The sequence below is a fragment of the Heterodontus francisci genome, chromosome 20 (assembly GCF_036365525.1).
Source record: "Heterodontus francisci isolate sHetFra1 chromosome 20, sHetFra1.hap1, whole genome shotgun sequence".
NCBI lineage: Eukaryota > Metazoa > Chordata > Chondrichthyes > Heterodontiformes > Heterodontidae > Heterodontus > Heterodontus francisci.
In genome coordinates, this window is record NC_090390.1 from 17,662,938 (window position 1) to 17,688,442 (window position 25,505).

Consider the following 25,505-nt stretch of genomic DNA (forward strand, 5'->3'; position numbering starts at 1 on the left):
GAATGCAGCATCTTTCACACGGAAAGTTACTTAACTCAATAAACATTCAGCCAATCCATCTCTGTTTCCTTGGTGACCCGTGAGAAACCCATGCAGCACTTTAAATTCATTTTGGAGTCCCTATTGTGTCGCAAGACTAATTTAAATATGCTGATCACTTTCCCACCTTTCCATCACAGGACACTCATCAGACCTGCTGGCATCTGTGAAAATTGCCTCATGTCAGATGGTTTTCACATTTTAACACCCTGACCCTTTGATGCCTGTTGGGGGTTAATATAGAGGTCATGATTTCTGCTGAGTTAACTGATCTCCATTTGGGGATTGATGCCCCTGGGATAGAAAGCAGGGTATCAGGTGTTCCTGCTCCTGATCACCATCTGGTAACCCCTTCTTGCAAGCACACAGTTGGAAATTAGACGTGAGCACCGTCAGGTTTAGCTGTGATGCTCCCATCAGAGAGTCATAGAGTCATTTACAACTGTCAGGCAAGCCCCCCACCTGCCAAGAATGAGGAAAATTAATTTTCCCACATGAACATTGATTTTAAACTGTAGATGGTGAAGAAAGAACTTGCTTTAAAAAACAATTGGAGACTTTGACTGGAAAGAGACATTAGCATATCAACAGACAAGTACTTCAAAGGACAAAGGAGCTATTCCTTGATTCAATTTAATCCACAATGGACTTTTGATTACCAGATGTTGAAGCATTCCAGGTTAACTACTAAGATGCCCGAATACACAAACAGACGTGGTCAGGCCAGTTTAGTCACATGACTAACTGACTGTTGGAGTTTTTTGAATTTGAACTTCCAAGAAAGAATTTGAAATCAGAAAGCTGTTTTCTCCTGGACTGAGAACACCCCTCTCCTGTTTGCTTTCATCTTGCTCTCACCAGCTTTGAAAACCATTGAAGACACATGAACCCCAAGAGAGAAAAGTCTCCTACAGTGAACAAGGTTTAAGAAGAATGCTGGGCCCCACTGAAAAGCAAGACTACTTACAAAAGGACTACAGTGAGCTCAAAGCACAGTAAACAAGAAACTCTTCTGATATTGCCTCAAACCTCTCCATTTTATTTTTCTTCACTTTTCTGTCTCTATTTGTGTGTATGTATCGCATATGCATGCTAGCGTGGGGCACGGTGTGTGTCTGTGGACGTTAACTGAATTAGAGTTTAAGCTTAAGGTTTAATAAATTACACTTTTCTTCTTTAAATCTAAGAAAGCCTGTTTATGCTCATTTACATGCCTTATAATTGGAAAGTGGTGCACAAGGATTCACCAAAGGGGGAGCTCAAAACACAGTGTGTTTAAAATTAAACCCTGTTACAGTAAGACCAGGTGAAGACAGTAAAAGACACCTAGACACCTTTCTCACCTGATTGTAACACAGCACAGAAAGAGGCTATTTGGCTCATTGAGTCCATGCCAGCTCTCTGCGGAGCAGTTCAGTCAACCTCGCTCGATCCCTGTAGCCCTGCATGTTTATTTCCTTCAACTGCCCATCCAATTTCCTTTTGAAATCATTGTTTCTACTTCCACCACCCTTGTGGATAGCGAGCTCCAGGTCATTACCATTGTGTAAAAAAGATTCTTCTTCATATTCCCCCTGCATCTCTTGTCCAAAATCTTCAATCTGTGTCCCCTGGTCCTTGTATCATCAATTAATGAGAACAGCTTCTCCTTGTCGACCTTATCTCAGTCTGTCATAATCTTGTATATTTCTATTAAATCTCCCCTCAATCTCCTTTGCTTAAAGGAGAACAACCCCAGATTTTCCAAACTAACCTTGTAACTAAAATCCCTTATCCCATGAACTATTCTGGTAAATCTTCTCTGCACCCTCTCAAGGGCTGTCACATCTTTCCTAAAGTGTGGTGGCCAGTAGTGGACACAATATTGTATTCTGTTAACAGTCACCATCTAGACTCTCATATGATAATACTTTCCTGGGTTAATTAATTAACCATATTGCAGAAAGCCCTTCAAGAAAGGAGGAGGAGGACATGGAGAAAACTGATGGATAAAGGAGGGCATAAAGCTGAGTGTGAACAGCAGAGTGTGCTGGCTTGCCTCCCAATAGCGTCAGTGAGCTTCATTAACATATATGTGGTGAGCATTAAATGAACATCTGATACAATACCAGGTCCCCATGAGCCCACAAAAATAATTTCAACACTTACTTTCTGAGGCCCCTTCTGCTGTTCCAGCAGATTTTTACTGAGCAGAGTATCCATGGTGAAGCTTCAGCACAGTAGGCAATTAAATGGCAACAGGTCCTATATTCATCATAGATTAATGGGCTCTCACCTTATTCAGGCAGGCTCTTCCACCATTCAGCCAAAGGCCCTGGGGAAAAGAGCAGTGTTTTACTACATTAAAGGTGCTATGTAAGTGCACGTTGTCATTGTTGTAAGTCCACCAGCTCTTCATCACCAGAATGAGGGAGTTAAAATCGCCCCCGTGCATTACCTATCTGATTTGTTGCTGTTTCATGAATATGAAATTTGTGCCAATCAAATGGCCTGGTGCCTGAAATGATTAAAACAAAGACTTGCAATTATATAGCGCCTTTCATGACCATCGGGCGTCTCAAAACGCTTTACAGCCAATGAAGTACTTTCTGAAGTGTAGTCACTGCTGTAATGCAGGAAACATGGCAGCCAGTATGCACACAGCAAGCTCCCACTGACAGCAATATGATAATGACCAACTAATCTGTGTTTTTTGTGATATTGATTGGGAGATAAGTATTGGCCTGGACACCGGGGATAACTCCCCTGCTCTTCTTTGAAATACTGCCATTAGATCTTTTACATCCACTCGAGCAAGCAGATGGGGTCTCAGTTTAATATCTCATATGATAGACGGCACCACTGACAGTGCAGCACTCCCTCAGTTGTGCACTGGAGCGTCAGCCTTGATTTTTGTGCTCAAGCCCTGCAGTGGGACTTAATGAGCAGGAAGTACATGTCACTGAGCATGGGCAGCTTATTAGCCTCTAGTCCTTTAACTGCAGCAATTCTGCTTCACTGTCGTAGTACTGGCAGATAACCCCCATGGAAATTCACAACTTGAAAACATATTGGAATAAATAAAACTTTATTCATAAGATAAACAATCCATTATTTCTTTACAAGTGCAAGTTTACATTAAAATACTTGGATTAAGCTAAACATCCATTCTACCTGGCACTTTATGTAATATTGCAGCCTGTATATACTGAATCAGGAAAGGTACTGTAAACTGCTAAACAACCTGAAGCATTTCTCAGAAAATCTAAAAGGCTATTTCACATGATACAATTGTCAAAAATATCTGCAAAATGAAAATAAACTGCTAACTATTGTGGAGCAGTTCCTATGTTCTTCAGTGAGTATGTAGTTAGATATGAGTGACATTTTAGCAAGTAACTTGTTAGCTAGCATGATAAGTAAAAAATAAATAGTAAAGATGAGTATTTATTGACTGGTTTATTAAAAGCTCCCTTCTGTCTGGGCCCAGAACACAATTCATGGTTTGAGGGGAAATTGTGCTCTGTTGATTTTGAATGGAGGAGAGGTGAAGTTCCAGCCATCATACCCAGGAGCCATGGGGTCAGCTTAATACCAACCAGATGGAATTATTGGCCTGGATTTTGCAGTCAGTGGCGAGGTGACAGCACTCACCATTAAGCTTGAAGAAAGCAGCCCACAAAGATTATGGCAAACTCTGGGGTGTAGATTTCACCTTTTCTGAAGTTAATTTCATTCTGGCACCAACTATAGGGGACCTCTGGCTTCCAGCAACAGTGCTGTCATCAAGCAGGCTAAGCAGCCAATCATACTGAAGAATTCTCACATACAGAAAACCAGGAAGTAACAAGTAGATTTTATTTTTTTTAAATAATTTTACAGGAAGAAAAATAAAGATTGAGACATACACATGAGATTAAGGTAGAAGCTGAAATATCATAAACTTTTAAAAAATTAATATTTTTAAAAATCTATAGAATGGAGAAATTTGACATTGCACAAATATAAAATTCATTTTGGGGCCAGAAAGGTTGTTCAGCAGTAATTATGAAGTTAGTACACTGTTAAAAACCTAGTTACAGCTCATTTAACAAGACCTAACTTTTTCAAAGCTTCTTATAGGAAGACTAATCATGTAGAAAGTGGAGGTTCACATCAATTCAGTGATTTCTAATTGATTTTCATCTGTGAGGACTTTAACAGTACACCCTGTGGCGGAGCAGGGGATTACTGGCAGCAACATCTGGATTTCCATGTTTAACTGCGCATGTGCGGACGCCAGAATTTGTTGCCAGTTTCACAGTGCAATGACAGCGAATGTTGACATTTTGCCGTAATTCCAACTGCAAAATCCGGGCGAAAATAAACAGACATAGATTCATTGTGATTAACTGCTTCATGCTTAAAAGTGTAAATTACTGACAGAACAGTTCTGAAGCAGAGAAAGTGAACTTTTTTAATAGATGATCAAAAGCAGAGTCACTTGCATTGTTATAAATAAGCATAGAAACACTTGAGTAACATTGTCCACTGCAGTCAATGGGTTTAACTGGTACAAACAGCTTGCTGCACTATACCAGCATGTAGGATTATAATAAAGAAACACAGGCTCTTCAATATGCTACTGTTTTGCGGAGCATGTCTGAGCTGTTGCAAGCCACATATGAGTGAAAAACATCTTTTTGCAGTCGAGAATCAAACACTTCATATTGTGCCAATTAATACTCTGACCACTTTTTCCTTATCCCAATGCTTTTGAAAACCTCCACAAACACAGAAAAAACAAGATATTCTTAGGTACTGTCATTTAATTTTCCATGATTACTAAACAGCTGTCACCTTATTTTAACTGTGATGGTGCTGGCATTTACATTCGTAAGCCTGAGCTTTTCCATCATATTAAAAAGGAGTTCTAGAAATCACCATATTGCTTCTATATAGTATCTGAGCTCTACTTAAAATCACCATTTCAACTGTGTTGCTTGCAACATTCACAAAAGCACCAAGCTCAGAGAAAAACTTAATGTAAACCTTGAATCACTTGGCCTCTCTTATCTTCACAGTTCTAAGTCCTGCAAAAGCAAACATAATGAAATAACTTCACAGTTCATCGCTCTCCATCACTTCCTGTTTGTTTAGGAACTGCACGCTGTCCACTGATGGGAAGGCAGATTTAAAGTCAAGTCCTTGGCCTGTAAGAGCTGCATATCGACTGCCTGAAGGCCGCACTTTCTTTATTGGCTGTGTGATCTGTTGGTGCCACTGGGCTATAACAACAAAGGAAGTCAATCTGAGGCTCTGTATTGTAATGGAGAGAACTTTATGATGAGACAGAATTCTAAATGAAGCTAGTTTACAACACGACCACAGATGAAACCAATTTTTTAAGCCAGCATTGAACACAGTTTAATGGAGAAATAAAGTGATTTTATATGTGCAGTAATTATTACCACTCATTTAAATGTATTATACAGCAGTAATTAAAATAAGACTTCCATTATATTATTCACCAGGTGGTTCCGAATGAACTACTACTGAAACCTCATTAATAAAATAATGCAGCATTAGTCACATCCCAGCTCCAGAAACAGTGATTTGATGTAATAATATTTACTTGATAAAATCAGTGCAATTCACCAATTAGGCTTCTGAACTTTCCCTATTATATTACTGCTATTGTCCTGATGGGGAGGTCTGCCTGTTGGCCATGAATATTGGGAAATCATGGGCATCATGCCTGATATTTCCTCATATATGTGGCTTGTAGGTGAAGTGCCCTCCCATTCCCCTCGCCGGGGCCTTCTGGACTGGCCCCTTGAGGTGGGGTCGGAAGCAGAGGGGCCCATAGAATTGCAACGGCTGGCGGTGGTGGTGGGGGGGGGGAGCGGGGGTCATCGCCAAGCGATTTTGCCGGAGTCAAGATAGGCCGACAATGGTCTTCCTGTCCACAGGCCAATTGAGGCCCTTATATGGCCTATTAACAGCCACTTAAGGGCCTTTTCCCCTGCTGTCGGGATTTAACCAGTGGTGGGAGTGGCCTCTGCCACGCAGGGAAGGAGCTTTGTCAAACAAGGCACCCACCCTGCGGGTTTGGGGGGGGGGGTGTCCCTCCTTTGTGGGCAATCTGTGGCCCATGGAGGACCCCTGCCAGCAAAACCTACAACTCCATGGCTCTCCCTCCCCCTGTACTTCACACCCACCCTCCCATTCCCCGCGCCAGGGCCTTCCAGACTGGCCCCAGTGACCCTGCCTCACTTACTAAGGTCTGGGGTTCCAGGAATGAACCTGGGTCCAAGGCCTCGACAGTACTGGCAGTGGCCACCGCTTCCGGTGGCACTGCCAATAATTTTTTATTTTTTATTTTTTTTATTTTATTTAGAGATACAGCACTGAAACAGGCCCTTCGGCCCACCGAGTCTGTGCCAACCAACAACCACCCATTTATACTAACCCTACAGTAATCCCATATTCCCTACCACCTACCTACACTAGGGGCAATTTACAACAGCCAATTTACCTATCACCTGCAAGTCTTTTAGATGTGGGAGGAAACCGGAGCACCCGGCGAAAACCCATGCAGACACAGGGAGAACTTGCAAACTCCACACAGGCAGTACCCAGAATCGAACCCGGGTCCCTGGAGCTGTGAGGCTGCGGTGCTAACCACTGCGCCACTGTGCCGCAATGCTGAGCTGCTGGCCTTGTGATTGGCCAGCAGCTCCTGAAGGTGGGATTCTTGCCTTTAAAGGGATGGATGTCCCGGCGCTAGGCACTTAGGCTTCAAAACACCAGAGGATCACTCCAGGGGGGCATGAAAAGTCCAAGGCGGGGATCCCCCTGCATTTTTGGCCCGATGCCGGGGGCTCCACCTCCTCCACAAAATCCAACCCTACATCTCACTACAATTATACTTCCATTGAAAGTGTGAAATGGGCTGACGAATCACTATCAATGGCCTAGAATGTGCGGCCGGCATCAAAGCGACGGTGATCGCCACTGACCTCAAGGAAAGCTGTGCTGAGAGATCTAGTGATCTCTGTGGCAAGAACTTTCCCTCTCTCGATATGCAATTAATAGTAGTGCTGTTTATTGGGGAGCTGCAGTGATGTCATCAAGCTAAGCAGCCTATTACATTAAAGAATTTTCACAGACAGCCAGCCAGGTAATGAAAAGCACTAATAATAAAAACCACCTTTAAAAATTTCTACAGAGATCCGGGTAAGGATGGCTGGTGGTCTGGTTAAAGGGAAGAGTCTAGATCCTTGGGGTCTGGTACTGGAACTTGTCTAAATGATCGGTATGTATCAATACTTACTGGTAGATGATAGTGGGACTTGCCTAGTGGCAAGTCTGTATCAATATTTACTAGACAAAGCACTGTGTGTCCTTGTTTCTGGCAATTGGAAGTGGCTCATGCAAAGAATTGCTGATAATGTTGCAGTAAAGTATCTAAAAAATGGAAGGCACCTAAAATGGAACAGATTCAGAAAGATCCTCCACCCTCCCAAATGTTAAAGATTACAAAATATTCCTATAAACCTCAAATTCATATTTATGTGTTATATAGGAACAGGAGTAGGATATTTAGTTCCTTGGGCCTATTCTGCACTCAATGAGATCATGGATGATCTATGATCTAACTCCTTATACCCACCTTTGCCCATATCCTTTAACACCTTTGGTTAACAACAATCTATCAATCTCAGATTTAAAACTAACAACTGACTCAGCATCAACTGCCATTTACAGGAGAGTTCCAAATTTAGAGTCAGAGGGTGGGATTTTACCTTAGGCGGACGGGAATTCACCACCAACGTAAAAATCGGTGGCGAACCCACTTCAGCCTAGCCCGGGCATCTATCCCGTATTTTACTGGTCCCCAGGCTTTAACTGTCACGAGGCAGGACTTCCACCCGCTTGAGAAAGGAAGTTCTGCCTCAGTGAGCTGCCGGCCAATCAGCGGGCCAGCAGCTCTTAGCCCCAGCAGCGCCACTGGGAGCAGTGGCCGTTGCTGGGACTGTAGCCGAGCCAACGACATGGAGCCAGGAGTGAAGGTAAGTTGGGCTTGCCTCACCAGGGGGATCAGTCGTGCCATGGGATCAGAGGGGAGCTGGCAAGATGGATACAGAACTGGCTCGGTCATAGCAGACAGAGGGTAGCAGTGGAAGCGTGCTTTTCTGAATGGAGGAATGTGACTAGTGGTGTTCCGCAGGGATCAGTGCTGGGACCTTTGCTGTTTGTAGTATATATAAATGATTTGGAGGAAAATGTAGCTGGTCTGATTAGTAAGTTTGCGGACGACACAAATGTTGGTGGAGTTGCAGATAGTGATGAGGATTGTCAGACGATACAGCAGGATATAGATCGGTTGGAGATTTGGGCGGAGAAATGGCAGATGGAGTTTAATTTGGACAAATGTGAGGTAATGCATTTTGGAAGATCTAATGCAGGTGGGAAGCATACAGTAAATGGCAGAACCCTTAGGAGTATTGACAGGCAGAGAGATCTGGGCGTACAGGTCCACAGGTCACTGAAAGTGGCAACGCAGGTGGATAAGGTAGTCAAGAAGGCATACGGCATGCTTGCCTTCATCGGTCGGGGCATAGAGTATATAAATAGGCAAGTCCTGCTGCAGCTGTACAGATCTTTAGTTAGGCCACCCTTAGAATATTGAGTGCAATTCTGGTCGCCACACTACCAGAAGGACGTGGAGGCTTTGGAGAGGGTACAGAAGAGGTTTACCAGGATGTTGCCTGGTCTGGAGGGCATTAGCTATGAGGAGAGGTTGGATAAACCCGGATTGTTTTCACTGGAACGACAGAGGTGGAGGGGCGACCTGATAGAGGTTTACAAAGTTATAAGCGGCATGGACAGAGTGGATAGTCAGAAGCTTTTTCCCAGGGTGGAAGAGTCAGTTACTAGGGGACATAGGTTTAAGGTGAGAGGGGCAAAGTTTAGAGGGGATGTGCGAGGCAAGTTCTATACACAGAGGGTGGTGAGTGCCTGAAACATGTTGCCGGGGGAGGTGGTGGAAGCAGGTATGATAGCGACGCTTAAGAGGCATCTTGACAAATACATGAATAGGATGGGAATAGAGGGATACGGACCCCGGAAGTGAAGAAAGTTTTAGTTTAGGCAGGCATCAAGATCGGCGCAGGCTTGGAGGGCCGAATGGCCTGTTCCTGTGCTGTACTGTTCTTTGTTCTTTTGACGCCAGCTTTTCCAACCTAACTTCGTAACTAAAATCCCCCATCCTGGAACCATTCTGGTAAATCTCCTTTGCACCCTCTTAAGGACCCTAATATCCTTCCCAAAGTGTGGTGACCAGAACTGGATGCAATATTCTCCACAGCTTTGTAAAAGTTCAGCATAACTCCCCTGCTTTTGTATTCTATGTCTCTATTTATGAAGCCCAAGATCACATGTGCTTTGTTAACCACACTCTCAATATGTCCTGCCAACTTCGAAGATCGATGCACATGCACCCCCAGATCCCTCTGCTCCTGCACACTCTTCAGACATTGCCATTAAGTCTCTATTGCCTCACCTTATCCCTTCTCCCAAAATGCATCACCTCACACTTCTCTGTATTAAATTCCATCTGCCACCTGTCTGTCCATTCTGCTAGCCTATCTATGTCCTGTTGCAGGCAGTTTGTATCATCCTTAGTTTACCACTCCTCCAAGTTTTGTATAATCGTCAAATTTTGAAATTCTACTGTGATCCAAGATCCAAGTCATTTATATAGGGAAATCTGAAACACCCTCCCTTAAAAAATTGGGGGTGAACTGAAATTTTGAAAACTGAGATTAATAGATTTTTATTAGGTAAGGACATTAAAGGTTAAAAAACCAAGGCGGGTAGGCAGAGTTAAAATACAGATCAGCTAAGATCTAATCGAATGGTGGAACAGGCTCAAAGGATTGAATGATCTATTCTTGTTCCTATATTTTTATGTATATTGAAAGTACCTATTGCCTGGTTCTGGCAGTCCAGTGGTAGGTCCTTCTGAAGTTTGCACTGGACGGATCGGGAGCAGGTTGGTAAAGTTTCCTCACCATTTTAGGGCCGTTATCGCCCACTTCCATTCAGCAATGCCAATGAAAATCCACCCCAATAATTGTTAAACAGTCAACACTCAGGTACACACTAACCATATAAATCCAGTCTGGCTGTACAGGACACTATTCCTGCTTCATTTTTGGCAGACACGGTATACCAACCAGCATCTTCCTTCTTGGTTGGCTGAATCAGGAGACAGACATATCCTGTGGTATCTTGGTGCATGCTGGGTAAGACAAATGCCATAGATTCAGTTAAGCAAACATGAAAACAAACTGGAAGGCTAGTTGGTGACCCATGCCATTATTCTGTGGCAATGTACTTCAGGTTAAACAACACAAGTCATCACTCAAATAGGTAATTTAATTTTCTTTTCACTTGCATTGTAACTTTAAGTTTATTGTATTTTAGAAACAAAATACCAAGTGAAAGTAGATAGGTAAGTTTATATTTGATATCACATTGCAACTAGCTTTACCAAGGCTGAATTAGATTTTTTTCACAGACATATTGCAGTGCAAATGACTAATGCAACAATTGAAACAAAATGAAATCCATCCAACACAGGCACTGCCTCAAACTTACTCCAGTTCGAAAGAAATTTTTCAGGTCCTGACTTAGTTTGGGGTTATCGTACCTATAGTGATACTGCAATGTGAAGCTCGGAATGATTTTTACAGAGTCTTTACTCTTCAGGTGTATTTACACCATAAGTTTAGTGTTAGAGCTCCCCAGGCTCTGGACTGGAGCAGAGTGAGACTCCTGGAGGGGATAATCTCACACTGCTTTGGCTTGCCAATGCATTGAGTGTACAATTTGGGATTCAAAGTGTTGGGGGGACTCCTTTGAACCTCCTGGACACTATTAAAATCTGCCCTATTTAAATTTAGATGTTTAAAGGCAGAGGCTTGCCCCATTGCACTCTCTAAACATTTATTTTTCTGTTTGGGAAGAGCTGTCTCTAAGCTTCCAGCGAGATGGGAGCCAAGCAATATAAGCAGGATTCTGCTTGCCTGAACCCTGAACTGCAGTTACCAGTCCTGGGCTGGCACCTGCAGTGTAAATGTATCTTAGGTAAATGCAATAAGGATAATGTTCTGACTTCAGGCATCTCTCACTGGGAGCTTATCAGAAATGTTCATGAAATCATGTGCTACGTATGTCCAAATTTCCAAAATGCAGTCCTGACAGATATGGTTCCTCATGGAAAGGGCAAGTCATATTTTTACTAAGCAACTTTCTGTCACATTAACAGCAGCTATGGTCATACCATACACTGCAGCCTGGACGCACCTTATCCTGTCCCTGTTGGGAGTGATCGTCTCATTCTCTTTCTTCCAGAAGATTATAGGAGGTGGCATGCCCACCACTCTGCACTCTATTCTGACTGGGTGGCCCTCTGGTACTCCTGTGTTCCGCAGTTTCTCGATAAATACAGGTGCCTTCATAATTTCTTTTGCTGCAAAACCAAACCAAACAAATGGAAACAGAAGAACAAAACAAGTATTTTAGAACATTAGCTTTGACCTTTCTGAAAGTTTTATATTGTTTCTCCCCACCCTGTTTTTTGCAGATACTAACTGCTATTTCCTGTTGCCATGGTTCTTCCTCTCATAGATTTATTCTTTTCATGAATGTTTCAGTTCTGTTAAACTAATGGAAAGAAGCTGTAGCATTACTGACCAACAGGAGGGATGCATGAGGACAGAGATGGCAAGTGCTAACACTTTTCTTCTGAAATGGAAAACCCGCAGCCTGTTAGGATCAAAGATAGAATTATAGAATGTTTCAAGGGGCATTTCAAGGGGATTGGAGTACAGGAATAAAGAAGTCTTACTAAAATCGTACAGGGCTTTGGTGAGACGGCACCAGGAATATTGTACGCAGTTTTGGCCTCCACATTTAAGAAAGGATATACTTGCACTATTGCTCCATTGTTGAATACATTTAAGGCTGGAATAGATAGATTTTTAGTCTCGCAGGGAATCAAGGGATATTTTGGAGTGGGCTGGGAAGTGGAATTGACGTCCAAGATCAGCCATGATTGTTATGAATGGCAGAGCGGGCTTGATGGGCCATATGGTCTATTCCTGTTCCTATTTCTTGTGTTCTTGCATTGTAATACCAGAAAAGTCAACTTGGAGCATGCAATGTGTGAATGCACAAAGAAAAAAACTTTTATGTTTGCAGAATCTGATGGAATTAAGAGTTGTTTTCTGTAGCTGGAAGGGAATGTATTTGTTGCATTGCAATGCAACATGTTAATCAGCATATAAATATTCCAAACTCAAAAATTTGGTTGTGGGATCTGTCCTAATGAGTGAGGGACTTATCTATCAAAGCGATATTACACTATACAATATATAAATTAAATCTATATTAGATATAGACTATCACCTTTGTTTTCTTATAATACATCAATAAAACCAAAATTTACCAGGATTTCAGATTGCACAACAGAAAAAAGCCTCCAAATCTGCTGGGATACACAATGCTCTGTGAAAGCCTACATCGGATTGATGAAGAACAAAGCAGGAAACTGGACCAAACCAAGACTGACATTCAATGGAAAACATCACCTATACTTAAATATTACTAGAATTCTAAAAGGGTGATGTTTAATTCAGGTTTAGTGCATTACAGATGGATTAACCTCTTAAATACAGAGGGAAAATTTTAACATTGGCAGGAATCCAGTGTGAAAGAGGAAGTCACTGAGTTACACGCTAATAAAACCATTCAAATTATTATGGTATGAGCAAATGAAAGCACACATCCACTTACATTCCTATTGTACCATCTGTGAAAAGGACTGAAGAGAGCAATTTGCTTCTGAAGCATGCTTGTTGGGGTAATTTTCCAACTTTGAAGCAGGGGTTGGGGAGGGGGGGAGGGGTGCCTTGTCCACTGGTAGTATGAAGTTGGAAGATTACACTGATAGTCTGAAAATAGCCCTTAGACATTACTACTGGTGTTGCTATTAACACATGTTGAGGCCAATTTCCCTCAAATTTGCCTAAATGCAAATCTTATTTGTGGGTTCACATAATTACCAAGGCCCTGATGGTTCCCGTGCTTATGTGCCCCTTTGAAAGGACTTATACCCAAAAGCAGGGAGGAAAGTATACCACTATTCAGGCCTCACAACGGTAATGATGGTGGGCTTCGGGGGCTTTCTGACTGCTGTCCAAAAAGAGCCAGAGGGCCTCAAGTTCTCATGATATTCCTTGCTGGACCTGCAAAAATTAACTTATCTTTTTGGAGGTAGGAGGAGATTGTTAGCAGCCTTGCTTAATCTCTTGTAACCTGAGGGGACTATCTACAATTTGCAATGGATCCTGCTGTGTTTATATACAACACACAAAAGCAATGAACAGGAAAAGATCGACTGAACACTCTATCATAGCCTATACAATCATGGTGGAACTGAGTATCATGATCCCAAAACCCTACACTCACCAGTGACCACACAATCTCCTGGAAGAGGCAATAAACCAGATTAAAAGAAAACTAGGCAGGAAACTTCAGGGGAAAAAAATGGGAAATTCTTCTTCGACCCCCAAAGGTGATCAAAACGAGTTCATAACATCACTGACCATGAGGAACATGACTCAATGCCCCACCTACCTTTTGTAGCAATGATATCAGGCAAAGATATCAGGTTCAGCTCCCTTTAGAATAATTGCAGCAAATCTGCACTCATTGCATGAGCTGACAACTTGGTCCAAAGATTGAAGAGCCTCTGCAACAAAAAAAACCTCCTGACATTTAACCTAGTTCTATGCTTATGTAACCTATGTAGATGTCCCGATTCTCTATAACCTATTTAATTTAAATAGTCTCACACTGGCCTGGGGGAAACCACAGAAGTGTGCATGAAGAACAAAAAGGCTGGGCTCAGTGTAATGGAACTCCACCCGCTTTTCCCTTTGCTTTGTTCCAAGAAAATAGACATACCTGGGATACAAGGCATTGGAAAATTAGCCTCATTAAGGCTGAGTAATTATATTGGTGCTGTCAGACATACATTTTATCTGGCTTTATTTTATTCCTGGCATGATATGGTATGGCAGTTTTCTGGTGCTGAATTCCTGTGGTAGTGCTGCTTAATTTCTAAGTGATAGATTAATTACTATTTAAATCCAGTTTGCAAAGTCTTGTAGTGTTCTTAGCACATTCGGAGCAATGTGGATACTGATTTGCAACCAGGATCTCCACTCCCCCTCCACTCACCTTGGTAATGATTTCCAAGGTGGCCTCCTCTAATGTGGGAAGGGTTTTTTTTTAATTTTGGTTCCTCAAGCTGTGAATGGCCATTCATGTTGTTGTGTTTTCTTATATTACAAGTAGAAGAGCAACTTTGATATGTGGAAAGTGCATGGAGCTGTCAGAATATCAGAGAGTGGCCTCTCTTCCAATTATTCACTGTCTCAAGTCACTTTTTTCAATTGTTAATGTTTGCAATTTTCCATCAACCCACTCATTCAAAACCGAGCTTCTGCATCAGCTTGCCTCAGTCGTAGTAGTTTTACCTATAAGATAGAAGGTTGTAGGTTCAAGACCCCCTGTGGCCCTGAGCATATTTAATCCAGATTGCAAACCCTACTCTCTTCCAATTACAGTATCTAGCTGATTCTTAAACGAACCAGTGTCCTGGTCTCAGCCACTATTCCTGCCACCCCATTACAGCTGCTGATTCTCCTTTTTGTGTTGAAAAACTTCTTGATGTTTGTTCCAAACATGCTTTTCACAACCCAAACCTGGGCCCTCTTGTCCTGGTACCCTGCTGTATCTGAAAAACTTAGTATTTCATATTTTTCAACATTTGCGTCACACAAGTGTCAGGCAATGACCATCTTAAACAAGAGAGAATCTAACCATATCCCCTTGATGTTCGATGGCATTACTATTGCTGAATCCTCCACGTTCAACATCCTGGGGGTTACCATTGAACAGAAACTGAACTGGACCAGCCACATAAATACTCTGACTACAAGAGCAGGTTAGAGGCTAGGAATTCTGCGACAAGTAACTCACCTCCAGACTCCCCAAAGCCTGTCCACCATCTACAAGGCACAAGTCAGGAGTGTGATGGAATACTCTCCACTTGCCTGGATGAGTGCAGTTCCAACATCACTCAAGAAGCCCAACACCATCCAGAACAAAGCAGCACACTTGATTGGCACCCCTTTCACCACCATCAACATTCACTCCCTTCACCACCAACACACAGTGGCAGCAGGGTCTACCATCTACAAGATGCATTGCAGCAACTCAACAAGGCTCCTTCGAGAGCACCTGCCAAACCTGCAACCTCTACCACGTAGAAGGACAAGGGCAGCAGATGCATAGGAACACCACCAACTGCAAGTTCCCCTCCAAGTCACACACCATCCTGACTTGGAACTATATCGCCGTTCCTTCACTGTCACTGGGCCAAAATCCTGGAACTCCCTTCCTAACAGCACTGCAGGTGCACCTACACCACAAGGACTGCAGCAGTTTAAGAAGGCAGCTCACCACCACCTTCTCTAGAGCAATTAGGGATGGGCAATAAATGCTGGTCGAGCCAGTGATGCCCACATCGCATAAACGAATAAAAAAAACTCAGTTATTGAAGCTGAAGCATAAACGGTGATTGCAAGTCCCTTACGACATTCAAAGTAGTTTTGACTGAGTCGGAAACTGTAAATTCTGGGCCGCCTGCAGATGGACACTTGAGGTGCAAGCACTCTCCCTGCTCAAATTCCAGGACAGCCATTACTAAGCCCAATGGAATGCCTATGTTGAACACTATGCTTTCGGTTGTGAGATGAGTACTGGGAATCAGAATGCTGCTGTTGAAGACATACATCAATGCTAATTTTTGGCTCTCATGAAGTCTTAGCATGGCCTCAAAATTATTAAAACGTTTTCTGTAAACGGGAGTTCAACGATGAGTATGACATCGGCAAACCAATCCTTAGTGTCAAGCTGAGCCTGAAGTGAACTCAACTTTCACTCCAATATCAAGTCGGGCCTTGACTCCATATTCAGGCTACATTTTTTTTGTTCATTCATGGGATCTGGGTGTCGCTGGTTAGGCCAGCATTTATTGCCCATCACTAATTGCCCTTAAGGAGGTGGTGCTGAGCTGCCTTCTTAAACTGCTGCAGTCCTTGTGGTGTAGGTGCATCTGCAGTGCTGTTAGGAAGGGAGTTCCAGGACTTTGACCCAGCGACAGTGAAGGAACGGCAATATAGATCCAAGTCAGGATGGTGTGTGGCTTGGAGGGGAACTTGCAGGTGGCGGTGTCCCCATGCATTTGCTTCCCTTGTCGCAGGTTAGGAAGGTGCTGTCTAAGGAGCCTTGGTGCACTGCTGCAGTGCATCTTGTAGATGGTACACACTGCTGCCACTGTATGTCAGTGGTGGAGGGAGTGAATGTTGTGGTTGGGGTGCCAATCAAGTGGGCTGCTTTGTCCTGGATGGCGTCGAGCTTCTTGAGTGTTGTTGGAGCTGCACTCATCCAGGCAAGTGGAGAGTATTCCATCACACTCCTGACTTGTGCCTTGTAGATGGACAGGTTTTGGGGAGCCAGGAGGTGAGTTACTTGCTGCAGGATTCCTAGCCTCTGACCTGCTCTTGTTGCCATGGTATTTATATGGTTACTCCAGTTCAGTTTCTGGTCAATTGTAAACCCCAGGATATTTATAGTGGGGGATTCAATGATGGTAATGCCTTTGAATGTCAAGAGGAGATGGTTAGTTTCTCTATTATTGGAGATGGTCAGTGCCTGGAACTTGTGTGGCACGAATGTTACTTGCCACTTATCAGCTCAAGTCTGAATGTTGTCCAGAGCTTGCTGCATATGGACGTGGACTGCTTCAGTATCTGAGGAGTCGTGAACAGTGCTGAACATTGTGTAATCATCAGTGAACATCCCTATTTCAGACCTTATGATGGAGGGAGGGTCATTGATGAAGCAGCTGAAGATGGTTGGGCCTAGGACATGACCCTGAGGAACTCCTGCAGTGATGTCCTGGGACTGAGATGATTGATCTCCAACAACCACAACCATCTTCCTTTGTGCTAGGTATGACTCCAACCAGTGGAGAGTTTTCCCCCGGATTTCCACTGACTTCAGTTTTGCTCGGGCTCCTTGATGCCACACTCGGTCAAACGTTGTCTTGATGTCAAGGACAGTCACTCTCACCTCACCTCTGGAGTTCAGCTCTTTTGTCCATGTTTGGACCATGGCTGTAATGAGGTCAAGAGCTGAGTGGCCCTGACAGAACCCAAACTGAGTATCAGTGAGCAGGTTATTGCCGGGTAAGTGCCACTTGACAGCATTGTTGACGACACCTTCCATCACTTTGCTGATGATCGAGAATAGACTAACAAAAGCCTTGCCTTTTGCACTGATGTGTTGGACTCCCCCATCATTGAGGATGGGGATATTTGTGGAGTCCCCTCCTCCTGTTAGTTGTTTAATTGTCCACCACCTAGTGCTGCTCCTGGTATGCCCTCCTGCACTCTTCACTGAACCAGGGCTGATCCCCTGGCTTGATGGTAATGGTAAAGTGTGGGATATGCCAGGCCATGAGGTTACTGATTGTGTTTGATTGTGGCCCACAGAGCTGCATGGATGCCCAGTTTTGAGTTGCTAGATCTGTTTGAAACCTATCCCATATAGCACAGTAGTAGTGTCACACAATACGATGGATGGTATCCCCAATGTGAAGACAGGACTTCATCTCCACAAGGACTGTGAGGCGGTCACTCCAACCAAAACTGTCATGGACAGATGTATCTGCGACCGGTTGATTGGTGAGGACAAGGTCAAGTAGGTTTTTCTCTCTTGCTGGTTCCCTCACCACCTGCCGCGGACCCAGTCTAGCAGCTATGTCCTTTAGGACTTGGCCAGGTCAGTCAGTAGTGGTGCTACCGAGCCACTCTTGGTAATGGACATTGAACTCTCCCACCTAGAGTGCATTCTGTGCCCTTGCCACCCTCAGTGCTTCTTCCAATTTGTGTTCAACATGGAGAAGCACTGATTCATCAGCTGGGGGTTGGGGGGTGGGGGGGTGGCGGTAGTGCGGTGGGTTAGGTGGTAATCAGCAGGACGTTTCATTGCCCATGTTTGACCTGATGCTATGAGACTTCATGGGGTCCTGAGTCGATGTTGAGGACTCCCAGGGCAACTCCCTCCCGACTGTATATGACTGTGCGTCACCTCTGGTGGGTTTGTCCTGCTGGTGGGACAGGACATACCCAGGGATGATGATGGTGGTGTCTGGGACATTGTCTGTAAGGTATGATTCCGTGAGTATGACTCTGGCAGGCTGTTGCTTTACTAGTCTGTGGGACAACTCTTCCAATTTTGGTATACGCGTGCAGATGTTAGTAACGAGGATTTTGCAGGGTTGACAGGGCTGGGTGTGCCATTGTCATTTCCAGTGCCTAGGTCGATGCTGGGTATCCGTCCAATTTCATTCCTCTTAGATTTTTCTCTAGTGGTTTGGTACTAGATGAGTTGCTCTCGTAGGGAGCAGGCACAGACATGATGGGCCAAATGGCTTTCTTCTGTGCGGTACCGATTCTTTGATTCTATGATTCAACCTGGAAGGAGCCAGATGCATAAAAGTTAAGAGCCAAGGTCACCTTGACAGCCATAGACGATGCGGTCCTTGCCCTGATTTGAGTCCGCAGTTGTAGATGCAGCAGTTGACAGATTTCAGTCCTGACCTCTTTTGCAAAGTGAAGCCATCTCAAGCATTGGTCCTTGCTGAGGTTGAGGTAGGAGAAGTCCTCCTGAAAGACCAGCAGTGGATATGCCCTCCTGCTGAGAACCCTTCTCCCCCTCTTTCTCCTCCCTCTTTTAACAGTTTGTCCTGCTCTGTGTGATCTCTGTTCATTTTCCCAGTTATGCTCAAAGCCAGAGGGGGGCCTAGCAGGCCATCCTTCTCTGGAGGCAACTCGTTTCAGCCCAAGCTTTTAAACGAACAAAAAAGTACTTCAACACCAGCTAGACCACTCACTGCAGACTTCTGAAACTTTAGGTAAGCATAGTAACATTCCAAAAATGTATATAATTGCACCAGCAGACAGAAGAAATAATCCAACAACTAATTTGCAAATAGTTCATGACCACTTGAAGTAGTGCTGGTGGGGGCGGGGTGGTGGGGGGCATCCCTCATGTTATTTAACATTGTGTTCAGCTGTTCAAGTTTAAGACAGGGTGTAGGCTAGAGCATGGCATTCAAAAATGGCAGCGCTGGCATAAAATAAGTGTTGTTGTACACTGATTGACATCATAATCTGCCTGCTCTGTATGCTGCCAGCTGTTGTTAAGTGTGCGCGCACAAACCCTTTATCAATAAGGTGTCCAGAGCAATTGTTGTTGGAAGCATGCGCATGTATCTCAGCTGCCATTTTCAACTGTTAGGAGGCCCTATGGTACCTAAAACACATGTGCTACTGAGTCCAATTTCTCCCTCCATCATCGTTAAGTGATTGCTTGGCAAGAACATCATTGGCAAATTCATCTGCTTTATACGAGAATAATGGATAACTTATGAACTTTTTTGTCTGAGCTATATCTTACCTACAACAGACAGCTCCAAACTAAAGGAACTTTGTCCTGCTTTGTTCGTTGCAATGCATGTGTAAGTCCCCGCGTCTTCTGCAGTAAGATGATCGATCAAGAGGGAGTGAATTCCATTTTCACGCACAAGCATCTTGTGGGTAATATTTGGCAAGATAGGTTTACCATTCAGCAGCCACATAAGGTCAGGGTTTGGCAGTCCACTCACCTGAAGAAAAAGAGAATATGTTTAATACAGGGTAAATCTCTTGAATGATGAAGTGTTGTGTCTGTGCAAAATACAGTGAAAACAGCCTCTAATTTTCTGACATAATTCAGCTTTTCAGGTGGATATTCTTGTAATACACAATTGAATCCTGGGATGCACATTAGGAGCTCACACTCACCAGGCAGGATCAACTGAAACACATTATCATGTTTGAGAGTCTCTAAATCAATTTACTGAGAATCTACATTCATTTGAAGGGTTTCAATTTTCCAAAATGGAGCGCATACAGACTCTGTAGGGAATACATCCCACATAGCCAAGTCATCTCCGTTCATCTTATATCCAAGGGATGTAGACTTGAAAGGATATGGCAGACAACTGGTTGAGCCATTTCACCACCAGATCTGGCTAGACCACGTAATGCACCATTGACCATTGGGTCCTGCTTTCATCTGCTATAACTGCTTCCTATTCCAGGATCATCCTGGAATGCAAAGATAATGCCTGGCTTCATTTCTCTATTGCAAGCTGTCTCCTTAAACCCCTCTCCTTCTCTTCCACCCTTACCTCCACAATAAGTGCAAGGACCTCATGGACTTCTTTGCCACTGAGATTGAGACCACCCAGTCAGCTGCCCCTGCTGCTTCCACTAGCCCACTGGGCCAAGCTTCCTCAAAAGCTGTCCGCCCCACCCCTCCCCCGCCCCGACCTAGCGCCGAGCTCACACCTTTCTCTAGTTTCTCTCCTATCTCCCCTCATGCCCTCTCCAAGCCCATCTTGTTCATGAGACCCACTGTAGCCAGTTCTGCAGTAAGAATGCATTTAATTTAAAGTAAACAGACATTAACATATCAAGCATGTACTATGAAGACAATCTGTAAATTGACAACTGTCAGAAATGGGCCAAGTTTCATATCCCAGGAACCAACAAGACTTTTAATTGAACCCCTAAAATGAACTGGGAGCTAAAATGAAATTATTCATACAGAGACACAGACAAGGTGGATTGACTTCATGAATATGTTAACCAAGAAATAGCTGGAGCAATCAGACCACACAATGGTATGTGTTTGTTCAAATTTAAGTGACTGCCCTGACCATTGAACTGCTGTGACCAAGCTGTTAACAGGACTTACAAAATGATTTTTTTTTAAATTTCCAAAATATACTTTATTCATAAAAATCTGTAAAACTTACATTGCCAAACAGTTTCAAAATAGCACCAAAAAATACAAACATTGCAAGGGAGGTCAGTTTCATTCAATACTATCATGAGTTTCTTCACAACCCTTCCATTTCACAATTGTCATGCCAATTACAGTTTTACATTTACAGCAATTGAAAATATTAACGATACAGTTCGAGGGGTTTCCCATGGATCCAGCCCCTCAGTTCAGCTTGGTGGGGGGACCTTACACTGTGGTCTTTCCCCATTGAGCCTTTGCTGCGGCTGCCCCAAGCTTTGGTGTGTCCCTCAGCACGTAGTCCTGGACCTTGGAATGTGCCAGTCTGCAACATTCGGTGGTGGACAACTGTTTGCGCTGGAAGACCAGCAAGTTTCGGGCAGACCAAAGGGCGTCTTTCACCGAATTGATGGTCCTCCAGCAGCAGTTGATGTTTGTCTCGGTGTGCGTCCCTGGGAACAGCCCGTAGAGCACAGACTCCTGTGTTACAGAGCTGCTTGGGATGAACCTCGACAAAAACCACTGCATCTCTTTCCACACCTGCTTTGCGAAGACACATTCCAGGAGGAGGTGGGTTAGGGTTAGGGTTAGTGATGACCAATGCTCCAGTGGGTCTGAATCGGCCTCCATAATCCCTTGGAAATGTTAATCTCAAAATTGTTACAGAAGGTAAAACTCATTCACCAATATGGTGATGCCGATAAGCCCAGAATTTTCCCCATCAAAACACCTTTGTGTATTAGTGGGCTATTCAGACTCAGGATGTGGAAGTGATCAAGTCAAACCTGGCCAGCGACGCCCACATCCTTATCTTTGACCAAGCTTTTGGCCATGTGCTCTAATATCACCTTACATGGCTTGCTGTCAAATTATGCATTATAATGCTCCTGTGAGGCCCCTTCGGATGTTTTAGTATGTTAAAGGCGCTATATAAATAGAAATAGTTGTTACAGTTGTAGAAACCTTTGGTGCAGGTGTGCAGAGGTAAGACAATCCCAGTTGTACTTGACAGTGCTCCTGCAGCCTAACCAGCAAAGATCACATAGTTCACCAAAGCACTGTACTGGCAACTGATGCATGGCAGATCACTCAGGACATGCCAGCCTTTGCAGACCATTTCCTGATAGCGCTGAGATTGTGCAAACCTGTGTGCCAGGAATACCTACTTACAAAATTTACGCTGACACGACTAAGAAAAAATTCAAAATAGAGTTGATTTCAAAATGTTGAAATGTATTAAACATTTATTCCTTGAACTCTAAACATTAATGAATTTTCTGCACCAGCCCAGATCTGTAATTCATTTTAGTTTTTGAAACATTTCTCCATTGTAACAGAAGACTAAAAATTAGATTATATTGCACAGAATTGTGGCCCTCAACCTGAACCGTCCGATTCCGTGGCCCTCAATCTGAACCATCCGATTCCGTGGCCCTCAATCTGAACCATCCGATTCCGTGGCCCTCAATCTGAACCATCCGATTCCGTGGCCCTCAATCTAATCCATCCGATTCTGTGCCTTCAATCCGATCCATCTGATTCTGTGGCCCTCAATCGGAACCATCTGATTCTGTGCCCTCAATCTGAACCATCTGATTCCGTGGCCCTCAATCTGAACCATCTGATTCAGTGGCCCTCAATCTGAACCATCTGATTCCGTGGCCCTCAATCTGAACCATCTGATTCAGTGGCCCTCAATCTGAACCATCTGATTCCGTGGCCCTCAATCTGAACCATCTGATTCCGTGGCCCTCAACCTGAACCGTCCGATTCCTTGGCCCTCAATCTGAACCATCCGATTCCGTGGCCCTCAATCTGAACCATCCGATTCCGTGGCCCTCAATCTGAACCATCCGATTCCGTGGCCCTCAATCTAATCCATCCGATTCTGTGCCTTCAATCCGATCCATCTGATTCTGTGGCCCTCAATCGGAACCATCTGATTCTGTGCCCTCAATCTGAACCATCTGATTCCGTGGCCCTCAATCTAATCCATCCGATTCTGTGCCTTCAATCCGATCCATCTGATTCTGTGGCCCTCAATCGGAACCATCTGATTCTGTGCCCTCAATCTGAACCATCTGATTCCGTGGCCCTCAATCTGAACCATCTGATTCTGTGCCCTCAATCTGAACCATCTGATTCCGTGGCCCTCAATCTGAACCATCTGATTCCGTGGCCCTCAATCTGAACCATCTGATTCAGTGGCCCTCAATCTGAACCATCTGATTCCATGGCCCTCAATCTGAACCATCTGATTCCGTGGCCCTCAATCTGAACCATCTGATTCCGTGGCCCTCAATCTGAACCATCCGATTCCGTGGCCCTCAATCTGAACCATCTGATTCCGTGGCCCTCAATCTGAACCATCTGATTCAGTGGCCCTCAATCTGAACCATCTGATTCCGTGGCCCTCAATCTGAACCATCTGATTCCGTGGCCCTCAATCTGAACCATCTGATTCCGTGGCCCTCAATCTGAACCATCTGATTCCGTGGCCCTCAATCTGAACCATCTGATTCCGTGGCCCTCAATCTGAACCATCTGATTCAGTGGCCCTCAATCTGAACCATCTGATTCCGTGGCCCTCAATCTGAACCATCTGATTCCGTGGCCCTCAATCTGAACCATCTGATTCAGTGGCCCTCAATCTGAACCATCTGATTCCGTGGCCCTCAACCTGAACCGTCCGATTCCGTGGCCCTCAATCTGAACCATCTGATTCCGTGGCCCTCAATCTGAACCATCTGATTCCGTGGCCCTCAATCTGAACCATCTGATTCCGTGGCCCTCAATCTGAACCATCTGATTCAGTGGCCCTCAATCTGAACCATCTGATTCAGTGGCCCTCAATCTGAACCATCTGATTCCGTGGCCCTCAACCTGAACCGTCCGATTCCGTGGCCCTCAATCTGAACCATCTGATTCCATGGCCCTCAATCTGAACCATCTGATTCCGTGGCCCTCAATCTGAACCATCTGATTCCGTGGCCCTCAATCTGAACCATCTGATTCCGTGGCCCTCAACCTGAACCGTCCGATTCCGTGGCCCTCAATCTGAACCATCTGATTCCGTGGCCCTCAATCTGAACCATCTGATTCCGTGGCCCTCAATCTGAACCATCTGATTCCGTGGCCCTCAATCTGAACCATCTGATTCAGTGGCCCTCAATCTGAACCATCTGATTCAGTGGCCCTCAATCTGAACCATCTGATTCCGTGGCCCTCAACCTGAACCGTCCGATTCCGTGGCCCTCAATCTGAACCATCTGATTCCGTGGCCCTCAATCTGAACCATCTGATTCCGTGGCCCTCAATCTGAACCATCTGATTCCGTGGCCCTCAATCTGAACCATCTGATTCAGTGGCCCTCAATCTGAACCATCTGATTCCGTGGCCCTCAATCTGAACCATCTGATTCAGTGGCCCTCAATCTGAACCATCTGATTCCGTGGCCCTCAACCTGAACCGTCCGATTCCGTGGCCCTCAATCTGAACCATCTGATTCCGTGGCCCTCAATCTGAACCATCTGATTCCGTGGCCCTCAATCTGAACCATCTGATTCCGTGGCCCTCAATCTGAACCATCTGATTCCGTGGCCCTCAATCTGAACCATCTGATTCCATGGCCCTCAATCTGAACCATCTGATTCAGTGGCCCTCAATCTGAACCATCTGATTCCGTGGCCCTCAATCTGAACCATCTGATTCCGTGGCCCTCAACCTGAACCGTCCGATTCCGTGGCCCTCAATCTGAACCATCCGATTCCGTGGCCCTCAATCTGAACCATCCGATTCCGTGGCCCTCAATCTGAACCATCCGATTCCGTGGCCCTCAATCTAATCCATCCGATTCTGTGCCTTCAATCCGATCCATCTGATTCTGTGGCCCTCAATCGGAACCATCTGATTCTGTGCCCTCAATCTGAACCATCTGATTCCGTGGCCCTCAATCTGAACCATCTGATTCCGTGGCCCTCAATCTGAACCATCTGATTCAGTGGCCCTCAATCTGAACCATCTGATTCCGTGGCCCTCAACCTGAACCGTCCGATTCCGTGGCCCTCAATCTGAACCATCCGATTCCGTGGCCCTCAATCTGAACCATCCGATTCCGTGGCCCTCAATCTGAACCATCCGATTCCGTGGCCCTCAATCTAATCCATCCGATTCTGTGCCTTCAATCCGATCCATCTGATTCTGTGGCCCTCAATCGGAACCATCTGATTCTGTGCCCTCAATCTGAACCATCTGATTCCGTGGCCCTCAATCTGAACCATCTGATTCAGTGGCCCTCAATCTGAACCATCTGATTCTGTGACCCTCAATCTGAACCATCTGATTCCATGGCCCTCAATCTGAACCATCTGATTCTGTGACCCTCAATCTGAACCATCTGATTCCGTGGCCCTCAATCTGAACCATCTGATTCTGTGCCCTCAATCTGA

General features: G+C 44.6%; 1 protein-coding gene across 4 annotated transcripts in view; it reads right to left on the reverse strand.

Annotated features, from left to right (window-relative positions):
* Window positions 1-3,089: 3,089 nt before the first annotated feature.
* The window catches only part of mypn (myopalladin), a 414,790-nt gene continuing 392,374 nt past the window's right edge, over window positions 3,090-25,505 (reverse strand). For all 4 annotated transcript variants that reach the window (XM_068052409.1, XM_068052411.1, XM_068052412.1 and 1 more), the window contains 4 exons: window positions 19,666-19,873; window positions 11,374-11,539; window positions 10,173-10,306; window positions 3,090-5,285 (listed from right to left, as the gene is read on the reverse strand). In XM_068052409.1, coding sequence (XP_067908510.1) covers window positions 5,119-5,285; window positions 10,173-10,306; window positions 11,374-11,539; window positions 19,666-19,873 — 675 coding nt within the window. In that variant the 3' untranslated portion in view covers window positions 3,090-5,118. The remainder of the gene's footprint in view (window positions 5,286-10,172; window positions 10,307-11,373; window positions 11,540-19,665; window positions 19,874-25,505) is intronic.